Source organism: Dreissena polymorpha, chromosome 5 (assembly GCF_020536995.1).
Source record: "Dreissena polymorpha isolate Duluth1 chromosome 5, UMN_Dpol_1.0, whole genome shotgun sequence".
Lineage (NCBI taxonomy): Eukaryota > Metazoa > Mollusca > Bivalvia > Myida > Dreissenidae > Dreissena > Dreissena polymorpha.
This window is the reverse complement of record NC_068359.1, coordinates 56,355,513-56,373,907: the sequence shown is the minus strand read 5'-3', so window position 1 is coordinate 56,373,907 and position 18,395 is coordinate 56,355,513. Positions and strand designations below refer to the sequence as shown.

Below are 18,395 nucleotides of genomic sequence, written 5' to 3'. Positions count from 1 at the left end.
CTAATATGATTGAGAAGATTGGACGTCGTACCGGCCTGGATGTACGTAAGATTAACTCCACACAAGTTACACGTTGCCGACTTCTTATCGGATGATCTCGTGAAATACTTCCAAGCAGCGGAAGGTGTAGGTGGCATTTTGATTGGACAGAGATTTACTTTATGCGTGTAGCAATGATAATACAAATGTATTTTCAATTAAATGAGGGCGAAATACCAAAAACATTTCTTTAAATATAATACCTGATTGAATATTGAGTAATTAATTAAAGTTTGGACCATACGATACGCAAATACTCATTAGAGGTTGAGTAAATTATTTTCTAAAAGCTTTTGGACAACGTGATTATAACCATACGATCTTTTTTGTTTTTCACACCAAGTCGGCACTGCCGTTACTTATTTAATCGTTGATCATGTTAAATGTAATTCGAGTTATTAGATCAAGACGGGTCGGTGTTTAAATTTCCATGCGGTCTTATTTGTTTTTTACACCAAGTCGGCTTTTCCTTTACTCATTTAATCTTTGATAATTTTAAATGTAATTCGAGTCATTGGATCAAGTGCAGGTCGGTGTTTTGATTGCCGATGCGATTTGAACCTATCATAATTTTGACACATAGTGACTGTCTTTGTTCGGCAATTAGCGGGATTTATGACCGGTATACTGTCATCACCATAGCGACGAATTATCCGGACTAAACATTATGACACGAGGAACAACTTTTTTACAATGTTTGAAGCAAATTTCACGAATACAAAGTCTTTGAAATTACTCGATGTTATTTGATTTTTTTCTTCCGAATATTCGATTCGGAAAATAGTATCCGAATATTCGGTCCGGGACCGAATATTCGGATATTCGTTGACATCCCTAGCTTAAACACATGGACAAAAACAAAAGTATCTGAAATGATTTATTATTTCCAATGTTCTCCATTAAATGTGAGTAGTAAGTTCTATTTTCAAATAGCGGGTTGCGGCTGCTTCTGAAGAACACTGTATTTCCCATGGTTAAAGTCTCTTGTTGTTATTTCAGACTGCAATTGGGGCTGACAAAGATTGGAAGAGGGCAGATGAATGACTTCTACTTGGATTCAATGGTCTTGAAGAATTTCATTTCGCGCTCACATGTTGAGATTTTGGGAAAAAAGAATGAAAACGGAGAAATTGAGTTCATATTGACTGACAAGGGTTTAAATGGAACCTTCATCAATGATATAAGGGTTTGTTTGTTTTCGTTATGTTTTTTCAATTTAAATTTGTGGTTTATGCTGATAAAAATATTACAGACACACTTGAGCTAGGTAAAGATCTAGAGAAGACTAGGAAAGCACTGGAATAGATAATCTTTGCTTTTCATATTATATTGAGAAATTACTTTAGTCTTTATCATTGTGATGAAGAGAATTTCTGCATTTTCTTTTATATTGCTGTAATTTTGAACGCAGAGAAAGAAATGAACACACAAGCATTATATATGACAGAGTATTACTGGTCATGTACGTAATTCCGGCCTGTACGTAAAAAATCGGCCACCTGTGTAAAATCATTTTCATGATCTTAACGCACATATTTTGTTTTTATTTAGAAAAATCAACATGAAAACCATCCCCACTCTCAAAATTTTGCAAATGTAAGAACCATATCACTGTAAACTTTTGTGTTAAAATGTTAAATGTTAAAATATAGCAGGAAATATTTGGCTCATGGGGAAAGTGATGTCATAATTTTTTTTTTTGAATCAGAGTTTATTTACAGGTCCTACCGGCCTCTTCACGAGGTCTTTGAGGTTCGACCTGAATGTCATAATTAGTTGCAACAATTATATTCATATAAGAAACCAATATATTTGATAAAATTATTTTTATTTTATCTAATAACTTTAAATAAAGTTTTACCAATTAATTGTATCAAAACTTATATTCAAAACATACAAATCAGAACCTAAATATAAATTTTTAATATATGAATTACCTCCCTTTATAAGAATATTACTAGATTACATGTTTTAATATTATATATAAGCGTTTACTAATAATCAACACTGAAGTCAAATTTTCAACCAAAATGTGTTTACTTTTTTAGCTATGTTTGAAAAAATTTATTTAACACATTAAAAGCAAATATTTTTTTCATGAATTAGCAGTTTCCCATTGTTTATATTTATTAAAATAGGTAGGGGGAGTAACTGGTATAATAATTTCGCATTTATTTTAAATTTCAAGTCAAAATTTTAATAGTATAAACATTGATTAATACTCTGAAATTGAGGACATTTGTCAAAAGATATTGCTTTGTAATTTTATCTGCAGATCAAACTGAAAAGTGGCCGATTTTTTAGGTACATTTAACCTACGAAAATGAATAGTTTACATGTCATCATTTTCTGTTCATTAAGTAACATTCACTGATCTAATTCTATTTAAATTTTCATGCCAGGTGAGTTTTGAACCCAGGATTATATATGTGAAGTTTAGTTTCAACCAGTTGCCTAACACTAAAGATTTTTCTTAAATAGTCCCAAAAGTGGCCGGAATTACGTTCATGACCAGTATACTCAGTATACCGTAAATTTGCGGCCATAAGTCGACCTAAAAACGCTCCTAAAATTGACTTTAAAAGTCAACTCGACTTATGGATGAGGTACTAAATAAAAATAAAAAAACATATTTCTGTGCCGTTTTTTTTTTAAAGTAATAAATCTCCGAAGCGGAGGAATGATGACTGTTTACGGTAAGGCCGACTCGTCTTTTACTTAAATGTCCGCCGATAACAAAATACTCATGTTTACATTGGTTTTTGAATTCATTAATCTTCGTAATAAGTCCAAATAAAAACATGTAAAACTAACTACGAAAATATTAAACATTTGTGACATACAGTAAAGTGGCGAAAATTATACATAGCAATTTGTCTATCGATACATCGTCCGTTGTCTGCTAAGAACAATAGAAAATCGACTGCTGACACTTGTACCCATTTAAAGTTAATCCGTGTAAATACAAACTGTCAACAGGTGCAGGTGTCTTTATGCCACCAATTATCGCTTCTCGGCCTTTGACTAAAATCAAAGTGTAAAGTGTAGTGTTGGCATCCTTTCAATCATTTGTCTTTATTGCGTTACGCCTAAAATAGTTATCCGTTAATGATATGCACAACGGTTCTGCTACAAACTACTTCTGACCAATCAAAAAAATTACTCGATCGTTGGATACGCCTTTAACCAATCGCTATTGTTCAACTTCACATGGTATATTTTTTTATTGGATGAAGGTGTGGTTTCGTTGATTTATTCACAAAACTGTCCCACAATTAATGCATAATCGTTTCGTAAATAAATAGATCCTATCTGAGTGAAGATTTCATTCATTGTTTGATTATAATAATATTACGCACTCACCTGGATTATTAAAAAGTGTAATTGGACATATTAAATACACAATTACTTTCGATTATCTGCTAAGTATTATTAGATAAGACGTTTTTCCAGAATGCAGAAAATTTTCCTCGGGTATCTCGTGATTTACGAATATAGCGAGCGATGCGAGTGTTGGTAAATTCACGTGTTTCACGCATAATGGCAAAAGCGTTGTTGATTATTTGAGAGCAAGTTACAATTATTTTGACCATATAATGAATTTCTGCGTTCAAGATTTTACAGAATTTTCACATCAATAGCACTAACATTTGAATACAAAAACATCTGCTCATAATATAAACGCTGAAAGTTATTACATTAAATGGGATAATAATTTTAATTTGTGAAATATATATTAAGTTCGAAATAATGAATGATATGTTATTATGATTTTGAACAATAAAATATATATTTTTCGTGATAATTAGTAATTGAAACGTTGAATGTATCGTTTAAAATATATTCTTATTATTAATATCCCAAAAAATGTCAACTGCCGGTACAAAAGCCCTCAGAACCATGACTAAAACTTCACTTAATCATGTCCGAGATATTGAGGAAATTTACCCCCCGACTTATGGCAGAGTCAAGGCAAAAAACCAAGTTTTTCTAGCCACATTATACCCCTCGACTTATGGCCGAGGTAGACTTATGGCCGCGAATGTACGGTACTCAGTATACATTGAAAAACAATCCTCTGAACAATTTCTCAAATGTTTTCCAATTGTTGATATTAACCCTTTCCCACTCAAAAGCAAAGTAAAATGGCTATGCGCAAACAGCATAAAACCAGAACAGTCTGGGAGTAATTTCAGGGGTGTCAATTATCCGGATTAGTCCGGAAATCCAGATTTCAGCCGTCAAGAGTCAATTTTGAGGTCAATGTAAATCCGATGAGATATTTAAAAAAAAAATTTAGGGAGGGGAGAGGGTAAAATTTGTTTGAGAGCACGATCAATTGAGAACAAAAAGAATGTACATGTATTTGTTTCAGCTTTATTTCTGATTAGTTAGCAGACATGACATGAACAGTAACTGATGAAAATCTTCTCTACTTTCTGAAAATCTTACAAGTCAATGAAAAGTTGCAAATGTCCCCCATCATAAAATATTCTTAATGATCGATGAGCAAAGTAAAGCAGTGCGAAAGCATATTGTAAAGAAATATGTTAACAAATTATATATTGATTACGTATTTGCTAGGTAACTGATTTACATTTGTCTGCAGTCAACCAAAATGTACATTTTATTTCATGTGCAAAACACGTACATTTTTGTGGATTGTCGTTTTTGGATACAGCATGTTTTGTCAATTTTTAACTTCCTTAATAAACAAACATAGAATGACAAATACACATGTGGTGAAATGGACAGTCTCATTTATAATATTTCGCATTTTATTCACTGAAAATTGCAACTAGAAAGAGTATACCAGTTAGGACTCGAGGTGGGGGACATTGCTGTTTATCTCCGTTGGGGACCTGCGTCCCCAGACTTGCGGCCTAATTTTCCGGATTTTCAATTTTGACAATTGACACCCCTGAACTTGCAGTCTGTTCAGGTATTATGCTGTTTGCTGCTCATCAGTGCCTAAGGTCTGGAGATGAAGCCTTAAAAACTTGAATCTAGTAAGAAAGGTCTTCAATTAAATATAACTTTCTAAGGGACTACAAATGTGTGGAAATACATTTCTAAGAGGTAAAAGGTTAATTTCTGTTTTCTATGTAGACTCATAAGACTTGTGTCCTGGAGGTGGGAGACAAGATCACTTTTGGTCACACCAACGGCTACAAGATACAGCCTGGAAGCTATGCAGAACAGCCCCTCTCAGAATTCCAGTTCGAGGTACATGTATCAGACTCTGCTAACTAATGCCTACAAAATTTCATATAAGAGATATTGGGGTTTTACTCTGATTTGGATTTCATATTTCAGTAAAGTACAATGTAAAGCACATTCTTTTTTTGCAACTATTTTTGAAATAGGGACAGGTTCCTTCTATTGCAATAAAATTGGGTTGTTTGGACTAAAAATGGGAAATAAGTGTTTTTGTGTTGTTTTTTTTTTGCTTAAAAAACCCTTAAAAATTTAGAATAAAAGTGATTTTCATATTACGTTTACTAATGTTTAACTTATAGAACTGGATGTTAGATGAACTAAATGTTGAGATTTATTTTTGTAAATATTTTTATACGAAACCTTCATTTTGGAATAAGAATTTTTTGGTCCCATTTTTGAAAAAAAACTTGTTTAAAATCAGGAATGGGTTTCCCAACTAGACCCAAATTTAAATGCAAAAACAACACTAACACATCTATGTTTTTAACGCACAGAGAGAGGGGTTCACTCAAGGTCAGACTTGAAGGTCGGTTTACATTTGTTCAGTCCGTTTGTCTGCATGAAATGTCATAAGTTTGTGGAGCTTTGCACATTTATTTGCCCTTGAACACGGTCATAGGCATAGCAGAAGCATATCGTGTTCATAGTTGGGGGAGCAACGACTTCCACTTTCTGAAGCGGTTAAAATTGAAATTTTAAATACATGGTCTCAAAGTAAGATTAATGTGCAACACATTTGTCATCTCCCCTGAACTTAGCAGACTGAGTGGGTTATAAGTAACTTGTGGTTACATTATACTAAATTATCGTGCCATGTAGGGCTCTACTCACACAAAAAAATATCGTAATTGACTTAAAGGAATGTTTTACTCTTTAAACTATTGTTCTGGTTTTATCTTTTAAAGATAGCGGTAGGGCATGAATAAGTTTTCACTACTAAATCCCTGAAAAAGAATAAAGTTAGAGACAGTAATTAAAAAATTGCACTGTAAAAGGTTAAATTCCACTAGAAGATTTTGATTTGTGTCAAGTTCTTTCTTGGTTTGTACACGTACATGACAAATCTTTTTTATTGCATAAATCAATTTTGCTTAGAAAGGCCCTTAAGAAAAGGTGTGGTTATGTGGGTCTCTAACTCTGTGCAAAATGTTGCATTTATTTTCGCTTTAAGTTGTTGCTTTTACATTGAATAATATAGGGAAAATATTAAGTATATGATGACCTTTCTATTTATCAAACTTCAGTCAGATATTCCGTGAAATCATTTTGATTTGTGAGATCCCAGAGATATTGAGGTTACAACCTTTAGCTGTATATTATAAAGAGCATTTGTTTTTACACCTTTTCACTAAACAGTTTCAGAGAGTTCCGAAAAGTTCGAAGACGTCTGAAATGTTCTCTGAACGGAGCATGTCATCGCCAGCACCATGCGAAGATTCCCTTGATTCTATCCCTGATCTCAAAAAAGACTCAACTGTGGTTTCCGACAGGCTATTTCTTAGTGATATCCCAGCAAACAATCAGTCACGTGACAAAAGCTCAAAATCAAACTCATCTTATTCAAACCATGTGCGATCTCGCAAAGACAGTAGCTCGCAGTCTGACAGTGACATCAACTCATCCAAAAATAGTTCTCTTTCGAAAACTAGCCATCAGAAATCAGGAAAACGTAACTCTGACAGTTCTAGTAAATCGCCTCCAAGGGAGGCAACTAAGAGTGGCTCTCCAGCGAAGAAGGGGAGAAAATCATCTTCAGGAAGTAACAAATTCTCAGAAACATTACCCATGGAGGATGATGAGGAAAGTGATGAGGACGAGAAAGAAGAACCAAATGAAGATGATGACGACCATGAGGATGAGGATGTTGATGATGACGATGAAGAATTTAAACCTAAACAAACTAAGAAGCCGGTAGGGCGGAAGGGACGACCAAGGTATTTTAGTATATTATTCAATGTAATTCTTTTCATTTTAATCTATTTATGTAAGACTTGTTTTGTAGAAAGCCTTCGGCTAATAGCAGTGCTCCAGTTAGGATTTGAAAAGTGCAGGGAGGGCTATTTTGTCAAATGGGCACTTTCAAGTGCGCGGTGTTTTGTCAAAAGGTCACTTTCCAGCGCCCGGTCGTGTCCAGAAAGCTCCCTGTTGCATATTTATTTTTATATTATTAATAATTGTTAGAATATATTATTTCAATTATTATTAAATAATGCAAATAAAATGTCTAAAATGAGGAATAAATAAATACATGTAACAATGTTCAATAAGGAATACCGTAAATTAATAATAATGTTATAAAAGATTTAGAAATTATAATGTCTAAAAAAAATTAATTCTTTTTAGCTCACCTGAGCATAATGTGCTCATGGTGAGCTTTCGTGATCGCCTTTTGTCCGTCATGCATCGTGCTTTGTCAACATTTTGCCTTGTGAACACTCTAGAAGCCACATTTATTGTCTGATCTTCATGAAATTTGGTCAGAACATTTGTCCCATTGATGCCTCGACTGAGTTCGAAACTGTGTCATGCTGGGTCAAAAACTAGGTCACTAGGTAAAAAAAAAAAGAAAAAGCTTGTAAACACTGTCACATTTAATGCCCAATCTTCATGTAACTTTGTCTGTATGTCTGTGTTAATGATATGTTGGTTGAGTTCAAAATTGGTTCCGGTCCATTGAAAAACATGGCCGCCAGTGGGCGGGGCAGTTTTCCTTATATGACTATAGAGAAACCTTGTAAACACTCTAGAAGTCACAATTTTTGCCCAATCATCATGAAAGTGAATCAAAACATTGGTTTTATTGATTTGTCGAATGAGTTCGAAAATGGTCCAGATCGGTGAAAAAACGCCAGTGGGCCGTGCATTTTTCTCTATATGTATATAGTGAAAACATGTGAACACTCCAGAAGTCACATTTTTTGCCAAATTTTCATGAAATTTGGTCTGAACATTTGTTTCCTTGATACGAGAGTTGAGTTTGAAAATGGTTCCGGTTTGTTGAATAACATGGCTGCCGGGGGGGGGGGGGGCAGTTTTCTTATATTTATAAACACATGTATAGTAAAAAAAAGCTTGTGAACACTCTAGAAGTCACATTTTTTGCCCAATCACCATGAAACTTGGTGAATAGATTTGTTTTATATATATCTCAGATGAGTTTGCAAATGTTCCCGATGGGTCAATAAACATGGCTGCCAGGGGGGTGGGGCAGATTTTCCTTATGAGACTATATAGAGAGAAACCTTGTGATCGAACACTATAGAAGTCACATTTTTTGCCTAATCATCATGAAACTTAGTCAATACATTGGTTTTATTGATTTCTTGGACATTTGGAAAATGGCTCAGATCGGTGAAACACACTTTTTAGCTCACCTTATTGCTCAGGTGAGGTTTTAGGATTGGTCTTTGTCCGCTGTCCGTCCTTCCACATTTGGTTTGTAAACACTCGAGCATTCACATTTCTCAAGCATTCTTTATCAAAGTTGCTGAAAGATCTCAGTCAAGTTTGATGATAAGCAAAATCACATAATTAATGCTATAATTATTGCCCTTAGATTGTCCAAATTTTCATTATATTATACAAAATCCTTGTAGGCAAAGTTTGATAATTGGGGGGTCAACTCAAAATATAGGTCTCCATTTCAAATCTTACAAAAACAAAAACGCTCCCTACGCCAGAGTTTTGGTACAATAAGGATGCTTGTCTGGTCAATATCTAGGTCATGTTTGACATTAGGTAATGATTGAATGAACCGACTCCTCTCAGGTGAGCGAACTAGGGCCATCTTGGCCCTCTTGTTCCTTATATGGCTATACTAAAACCTTGTTTACACTCTAGAGGCCACATTTATTTTCCGATCTTCATGAAACTTACTCAGGAGATTTGTCCTAATTATATCTTGGATGATTTCCAAAATTGTTTCGGTTGCTAAAAAAACACGGCCACCAGGGGGCGGTGCATTTTTGCTAATATGGCTATATATCATGCTTTAGTAAAACCTTGTTAACACTCTAGAGGCCACATTTATTGTCTGATCATCATAAAACTTGGTCAGATGATTTGTCCCAATTATATCTTGGATGAGTTCGAAAATGGTTCCGGTTGGTGGAAAAACATGGCCGCCAAGGGGGCGTGACATTTTTTCTTATAAAGCTATAGTTAAACCTTATTAACAGTCTAGAAGCCATATTTATTGTACGATCATCATGAAACTTTGTCAGAAGATTTATCCCAATGATATTTTGGACAAGTTCGAAAATGGTTCCAGTTGCTTGAAAAACATGGCCACCAGTGGGCGGGGCATTTTTATGTCCCCCACTATAGTAGTGGGGGACATATTGTTTTTGCCCTTTCTGTTGGTCTGTTGGTTGGTCTGTTGGTTTGCGCCAACTTTAACATTTGCAATAACTTTTGCAATATTGAAGATAGCAACTTGATATTTGGCATGCATATGTATCTCATTGAGCTGCACATTTTGAGTGGTGAAAGGTCAAGGTCAAGGTCATCCTTCAAGGTCAAAGGTCAAATATATGGGTCAAAATCGCTCATTTAATTTACACTTTTGCAGTATTTCAATATTCAAGATAGCAACTTGATATTTGGCATGCATGTGTATCTCATGGAGCTGCACATTTTGAGTGGTGAAAGATCAAGGTAAAGGTCATCCTTCAAGGTCAGCTGTCAAATATATGTGACCAAAGTCGCTCATTTTATGAGTACTTTTGCAATATTGAAGATAGCAACTTGATATTTGGCATGCATGTGTATCTCATGGAGCTGCCCATTTTGAGTGGTGAAAGGTCAAGGTCATCCTTCAAGGTCAGAGGTCGAATATATGTGGCCCAAATCGCTAATTTTATGAATACTTTTGCAATATTTAAGATAGCAACTTGATATTTGGCATGCATGTGTATCTCATGGAGCTGCACATTTTGAGTGGTGAAAGGTCAAGGTCAAGGTCATCCTTCAAGGTCAAATATATGGGTCAAAATTGCTCATGTAATGTCACTTCTGCAATATTGAAGCTAGCAATTTTATATTTGAAATGCATGTGTATCTCATGGAGCTGCACATTTCGAGTGGTGAAGGGTCAAGGTCAAGGTCATCCTACAAGGTCAAACGTCATATAGGGGGACATTGTGTTTCACAAACACATCTTGTTCCTATATGGACTTATGAATCTTCATGAAACTTTGTCAGTATATTTGTTTAAATGATATCTTGGATGTGTATGAAAATGGCTCTGGTCTGTTGAAAAACGTGGCTGCCAGGGTGTTCACTAGTCATGAATGTTGGTAAGAACATTTTGACTAATGACATCTTGGGCTGCACAGAACAGGTCAGTTCCTTTGAATCTCAGGTGAGTGACTTTGGGCCTTTTAGGCCCTCTTGTTTATTTTAAGCTCACCTAAGAACAACATGGTGAGCTTTGTGATTGCTTTTTGTCCGTCGTCCGTTGTGCGTTGTGCAGCGTTAACATTTGCCTTTTTAACTCCAGAGGCCACATTTATTGTCCAATCTTCATGAAATTTGGTCAGAAGATTGGTCTCAATGATATCTTGGATTACTTCGAAAATGGCTACGTTTGCTTGAAAAACATGGCTGCCATTAGGGGCAGGGCATTTTTCTTATATGGCTATATATGGCTATAGTAAAATCTTGTTACATGTAACACTCTAGAGGCCACATGTATTTTCTGATCTTCATGAAACTTGGTCAGAAGATTTGTCCCAATAATATCTTGTTATCTCAGGTGAGTGACTTTGGGCCTTTCAGGCCCTCTTGTTTCCCAATTGGGAAAGTGGCATTCTCCAATACTTTATAAAGAAGAGAAAAAAAAACCTGTTATGTCATTGCTAACTTTTAATATTGATCTGCTCGCTGAACTGCATAATGTAAGCATGACAAAATAGCATTTTCTTTCAAATTGATACATAGTTATAGTGATTCCATAGTAACTAAAACAAACACGGATATGGTTAACTAACATGCAAATCATTTTTCAGGGTTGTTTTAAGATTTAATTTGATATGTGAAGATTTTACTGTCACATCCTTTATATTTGTTAGGAAGAATTTTTGTGTTTTTAACCAGGTTTTCCGCATGAAAAAACTGGTTATAAGATTGGCGAATGTCGGCGGGCGGGCGGAACAAGCTTGTCCGGGCCATAACTTTGTTGTTCATTGTGAGATTTTAAAATCATTTGGCACATTTGTTCATCATCATTAGACGGTGTGTCGCGCGAAAAAATTACGTCAATATCTCCAAGGTCAAGGTCACAATTTGAGTTCAAAGGTCACAACTGGCCATACAGGAGCTTGTCCTGGCCATAACTATGTCATTCATTGTGAGATTTTAAAATCATTTGGTACATTTGTTCACCATCATTGGATGGTGTGTCGCACAAAAGAATTATGTCATTATCTCCAAGGTCAAGGTCGCCACGACTAAAAATAGATTTATTTTGAAACAAAGGGGGTTAATTATAAAAAATCCGTTCAGTTTGACTTGTCTCCCTTTATCAGACTTTTTTTTTCAAATTGAAAACCTGGTTTTGTGACAATTTTGTCCCTTGTTTCTATACTTTTTTAATGGAGTGTTCTCCAGAAGCACTGGCAGCCGGCGTTTGTACGGGTAACATTCAATCAAAATGCCGGCTACTTTCCCAAAAATTATCTATTGAAAAAATGCAAATACGCCTGTTTTATTGCGTAGTCGCCGGCTACTTTGCAAATATAACTGGCTTCTCAAATTTTTCTGAAGAACACTGATCTTAATCTATGAATGTCAGCTTTTGGCAAAATAAATGAGCTGTGCTCTGTGAAAAGTGGGTTTAATGCATTTGCATAAAGTGTCGTCCCAGATTAGTCTGTGCAGTCCGCATAGGCTTATCAGGTAGGACACTTTCTGTCTTAACAGGATTTTTGCTAAGAGGTGACTCTTTCAACAAAAAATATCATAAAAACGGAAAATGTCGTCCCTGATTAGCCTGTGCTGACTGCACAGGTTAACGTGGGAAGACACTACACACTAGTGATTGGAAAAGGCTGAGTGCTTAAAGTATATTTTTAAAGATTTAAACTTTTGCACACAAAAAAATAATATATCGAATGATCCGTGCAGTAAAAAAAATAGTCAACTTTTTGTCGACTCTAAATTTTCATTGTCATCGTCATGTCAGCAGCAATTCGTCGATGAGGCGTCGACGATCTGATTAATTAACTCACCACCACTACGCACATGATTAGCCTGTGCTGACACTACGCACATGCATTAAACCCCCTTTTTACAGAGCACGGCCAAAGTAATGAATTTGCGTCAGTCAATGTCCAATGTGTCTGTAATACTTGTCCATGATAAATTACAGCAGGGAGAGTGAACAACTTACAGAGGCGGGCCCTATATATCACATGCCAATCAACTGGTCCATTGTTATAGAGTGATAGTAACAGACCCTTTTGACCTATATTGCTAGCAAATGAAATATGGGTCGTCCATTTTAAGAAGTGAAAATTAACAGATTTCAACTGAATAACCATTAACAATTGTTTGAATAAATTAACAGAGCAAATTTTCACCAGAAAAAAACAACATTTAAAAGCAAGGGTACGGTTAAAAGAATCTTGGATAATTATGTAGCTATGAATTTAATAAATTGATACAATAAAATCTGATTTAATATAAACAGCCAAATACAAAAATATTTGTTATCCCCCGCCAGAGGCGGAGGGATATTGTTTTGGCGTTGTCCGTCCGTCCGTCCGACTGTCCGTCCGTCCGTCCGGCACTTTTGTGTCCGGAGCCATATCTTGGAAGTTCTTTGGTGGATTTCATTTAAACTTGGTATGAGTATATATATGCATAAGAGGATGATGCACGCCAAATGGCATTGTACACCATCTGTTAAAAACAGACTTATGGCCCTTTGTATCTTGAAAAAATGCTTTTTAGTGTCCGGAGCCATATCTTGGAAGTTCTTTGGCGGATTTCATTGAAACTTGGTATGAGTATATATATGAATAAGAGGATGATGCACGCCAAATGGCGTTGTACACCATCTGTTAAAAACAGACTTATGGCCCTTTGTATCTTGAAAAAATGCTTTTTACTATAGGCACTTTTGTGTCCGGAGCCATATCTTGGAAGTGCTTTGGCGGATTTCATTTAAACTTGGTATGAGTATATATATGCATAAGAGGATGATGCACGCCAAATGGCATTGTACACCATCTGTTAAAAACAGACTTATGGCCCTTTGTATCTTGAAAAAATGCTTTTTAATAAATTGTGAAGGCTTAAGAACCTTCCTTTGTCTTAGTTTTGTGTTATTGTCCTCCGTCCGTCCATCTATCATTATGTTCATCCGTCCAATATGCACCCATCCTCAAACAAAGCATATGTTGCGGGGGATACCTTGGGCCTTTCAGGCCCTCTTGTTTATTTCTTTCAAATAAACTTATTTAATAAGGTTTCAATCACATGTAATCATAAAATTGCATGTATCATCTTTGATCAGCCACATTTCGGCATCCGACACATTTCGGCTGTTTTGCACTGAAACACACAATGCACACACAGCGCATGACGGGTGTTTACAAGAAGTGCTTATCCTAACTTTGTCACCTATCAGTTAACCCTTTACCACTTAGATACGTATTTTCACGCTTTTGTAGTCCCTTAGAATGTTACATTTAATTTAAGACCTTTCTTACTTGATTCAAGTGTTTAAGGCATCATTTCCAACCCTTAGATACTGATGAGCAGCAAACAGCAAAAAACCTGACCAGACTGCAAGTTACTGGCAGGCTGTTTTGATTTTATGCCTTTTGCACATACAGCCATTTTCACTTTTCTTTTGTGTGGGTATCATCAGTATCTAAGGGTTGGAAAGAAGCCTTTAAAACTTGGATCTATTTAAATTTAACTTTGTGAGGAACTACAAATGCATCAAAATATGTACATATACCTGGTAAGTGGTAAAAGGTTAGATCACATCGTTGCTTTACATATGACACAATACAAAGAATAAACCGTAGGTGCTGGGAAGGAGAATGTTTATCCATTTAAGCACCAAAACAAAAATGGGACTTGCTGCAGCTAACTGTATTTTGATTTCTAAGTATCAGAGGATAAACTGTCTTCATATAGGTACCAACCTTGTATTCTGTACATTTTCTGTAGGAGTTGAGATATGCATTTAAGCCTTGCTCTGTGAAAAGGGGGTTTAATGCATGTGCATAAAGTGTCGTCCCAGTTTAGCCTGTGCAGTCCACAAGTCTTATCAGGGATGACACTGTCCGCCTTAACTTGCTATTATTTGACTTTCTTAAAACGGAAAATATCATACAAGCTGAAAGTGTCGTCCCTGATTAGCCTGTGCATACTGCACAGGCTAATCTGGAACGACTTTTCACACATGCATTAAACCCCCTTTTCACAGAGCATTGCTCATATACCTCAGACAACGACTTTTACATTTCAGCCTTGACAGGAAGCCACCAGTGAAAAGTAAAAAAGTTGTGGAAAGCGACTCGGACAGCTCAGAAGAAGGTAAAAATGCAAAAGGGAAAGACCTACCATGACCTTGATATAACATAGAGACCCCCCCCCCCCCCCCAAATACAATTGGGAAGACTCCCTAACCCCTGTGAAATACATGTACAATGTAAATAACCTCCAAACTCCAAAAATTGGAGGGGACTTATGGCATGGTTTGCACTCCGTCTGTCTGTCAGTCAGTCAGTCTGTCTTTCAGTCTGTCACACTTTTTAGCCGGATTTTTTTCGAAAAAATCTCGGCTTATAGATTGATGTTGTCGGGCGGGCGGGGGGGCGGGCAGGCGGGGTGGCGGCGTGCTCGAAAATGTTGAAGTTCTTATTTCAAGGTATAACTTTGGTATGCTTGGACCTAGAGTCTTCAAACTTGACATGAAGGTTGGCCAGGATTAACAGATGACCACTGGTCATTTCAAGGTCATTCATTTGAAGGTCAAGGTCACTGTGACCTTCAATATAAAAAATGTTAAAGTTGTTATAACTTTGGTATGCTTGGACCTAGAGTCTTGAAACTTGACATGAAGGTTGGCCATAACTAGTTAGTAACCACTGGTCATTTCAAGGTCATTCATTTGAAGGTCAAGGTCACTGTGACCTTGAATGTAAAAATGTTAAAGTTCTTATTTCATGGTATAACTTTGGTATGCTTGGACCTAGAGTCTTCAAACTTGACATGAAGGTTGGCCAGGATTAACAGATGACCACTGGTCATTTCAAGGTCATTCATTTGAAGGTCAAGGTCACTGTGACCTTCAATATAAAAAATGTTAAAGTTGTTATAACTTTGGTATGCTTGGACCTAGAGTCTTGAAACTTGACATGAAGGTTGGCCATAACTAGTTAGTAACCACTGGTCATTTCAAGGTCATTCATTTGAAGGTCAAGGTCACTGTGACCTTGAATGTAAAAATGTTAAAGTTCTTATTTCATGGTATAACTTTGGTATGCTTGGACCTAGAGTCTTCAAACTTGACATGAAGGTTGGCCAGGATTAACAGATGACCACTGGTCATTTCAAGGTCATTCATTTGAAGGTGAAGGTCACTGTGACCTTCAATATAAAAATGTTAAAGTTGTTATAACTTTGGTATGCTTGGACCTAGAGTCTTGAAACTTGACATGAAGGTTGGCCAGAACTAGTAAGTAACCACTGGACATTTCAAGGTCATTCATTTGAAGGTCAAGGTCACTGTGACCTTGAATGTAAAAATGTTAAAGTTGTTATAACTTTGGTATGCTTGGACCTAGAGTCTTGAAACTTGACATGTAGGTTGGCCAGAACTAGTAAGTAACCACTGGACATTTCAAGGTCATTCATTTGAAGGTCAAGGTCACTGTGACCTTGAATGTAAAAATGTTAAAGTTCTTATTTCATGTTATAACTTTGGTATGCTTGTACCTAGAGTCTTCAAACTTGAAATAAAGATTGGCCAGTACTAGAAGATGACCACTGGTCATTTCAATGTCATTCATTTGAAGGTCAAGGTCACTGTGACCTTAAATGTTAAAATGTTAAAATTGTTATAACTTTGGTATGCTTGGACATAGAGTCTTCAAACTTGACATGAAGGTTTGCAAGCACACTTAGATGACCACTGGTCATTTCAAGGTCATTCATTCTAAGGTCAAGGTCACTGTGACCTTGAATGTAAAAATGTTAAAGTTCTTATAACTTTGGTAGGTAAAAATGTTAAAGTTCTTATTCCATGTTATAACTTTGGTATGCTTGTACCTAGAGTCTTCAAACTTGACATAAAGGTTGGCCAGTACTAGAAGATCACCACTGCTCATTTCAATGTCATTCATTTGAAGGTCAAGGTCACTGTGACCTTCAATGTTAAAATGTTAAAATTGTTATAACTTTGGTATGCTTGGACCTAGAATCTCAAACTTGACGTAAAGGTTTGCAAGCACACTTAGATGACCACTGGTCATTTCAAGGTCATTCATTTCAATGTCATTCATTTGAAGGTCAAGGTCACTGTGAACTTAAATGTTAAAATGTTAAAATTGTTGTAACTTTGGTATGCTTGGACCTAGAATCTCAAACTTGACGTAAAGGTTTGCAAGCACACTTAGATGACCACTGGTCATTTCAAGGTCATTCATTTGAAGGTCGAGGTCACTGTGACCTTGGATGTAAATATGTTAAAGTTGTTAATACTTTGGTATGCTTAGACCTAGAGTCTTCAAACTTGATATGAAGGTTGGCCAGAACTAGTAATTTAAGTATTGCATTGACAAAAACACGAAAGGTACTTTCCTGTCATTTAAATAAAAAATCCGGCTTCAATGCGGTCATCTCCGACCGCGGAACTCTTGTTTGGATCCTGCGATAACTTTAAAAGTTTTTAATATTTTTTCATGAAACTTGAAACATGGATAGATGGCAATATGGAGATTATGCATGTCATTTCATTTTGTTCCTACATCAAGAATTCTTGTTGCTATGGCAACAAATATATATATTTGTTTTAACTGACAATGGTGGAGTTTCACCGGTAGGGGACCATATTGCTTGACAATCTATTGTTTTGGTCTGTATTGTCAATGGACCGAGTGACCAATTTAAGATCCTTATGAATATTTATGATTAATGTTTAAATAAAATTAAGACTGAATAACTAGGCATGAGACGATACAATCTAATGTAATCCATGCATACATAATTGGTCAGAATTAAGTAAATAAAATAATGTCTATAAAAACAACAACAACTCTGCAACAAAACCTACTGATGATCATTGTGCTCTCAGATGAAGAATCAAAGCCGGAGGCAGATCAGAAACCCAGACCTCCCCCAGCGTCGAGCAGACAGAAAATGGCAGGAAAAAAGAAAAGAAACGGTATGTTGTCTAATGAAAGATCTTGACAGTAAGAGAAAGGAGCTGTGCTCTGCTCCTGTTTACTTCCTTCTGCTACTCCTCTGGACTGAACAACCTAAATATTGTGAACATACAGTAGACTCACTGTAAACCAGACGGCATGGGGACCGGTCTGATCGCCCGGTTTTCAAAAAGTTCTGTTTTACCAAGAGAATGCATATTGCCGAAATATACATTGTATGCATTGTGTACAAAATCATATAAGAATAAAACAAACAATATACATGAACATGTACCATGTGATAAGTGTTCTCATGTAATGTTTGTGTTTAAAGTATTATTTAAAAAATGTGTTGTTATTCGATTAACAGCAAAAAACATTTCATACCGACTTGGCAATGAATGAATTAACAGACAGATGGATGGATACTGAACGGGCATATTTATCACAGTTTTATCTGACAAACAAACATACAACTATTTAAGATATTAAACCATGGCTATACGATCTTTTAAACTACCAGAGAAGATCACATGAAAGTGATCGTCGCAACGGCATGCATTAATTTTGAAATTAAATTGTTTATCATAAGCTTATAAAAATGATCGCGTCAACCATTTTTTGGTGTTACAGTACGCCTATAATAGACATTCACAGTTTGTTTAACATTATTTAATCGGACTTCAATATCGCGGGAACGACTTGACACCTTCACAGTATGTTTAATCCGATTATCGATAATTGCGCGAGCGG

The 18,395-nt window shown here is 36.0% G+C and overlaps 1 protein-coding gene across 1 annotated transcript in view; it reads left to right on the top strand.

Annotated features, from left to right (window-relative positions):
- Positions 1-18,395, top strand: part of LOC127831042 (uncharacterized protein C01G6.5-like) — a 45,337-nt gene that overhangs the window by 13,108 nt on the left and 13,834 nt on the right. The window contains exons 2-6 of the mRNA XM_052356029.1: positions 1,039-1,225; positions 5,149-5,265; positions 6,616-7,193; positions 14,744-14,811; positions 17,573-17,662. Coding sequence (XP_052211989.1) covers positions 1,039-1,225; positions 5,149-5,265; positions 6,616-7,193; positions 14,744-14,811; positions 17,573-17,662 — 1,040 coding nt within the window. The remainder of the gene's footprint in view (positions 1-1,038; positions 1,226-5,148; positions 5,266-6,615; positions 7,194-14,743; positions 14,812-17,572; positions 17,663-18,395) is intronic.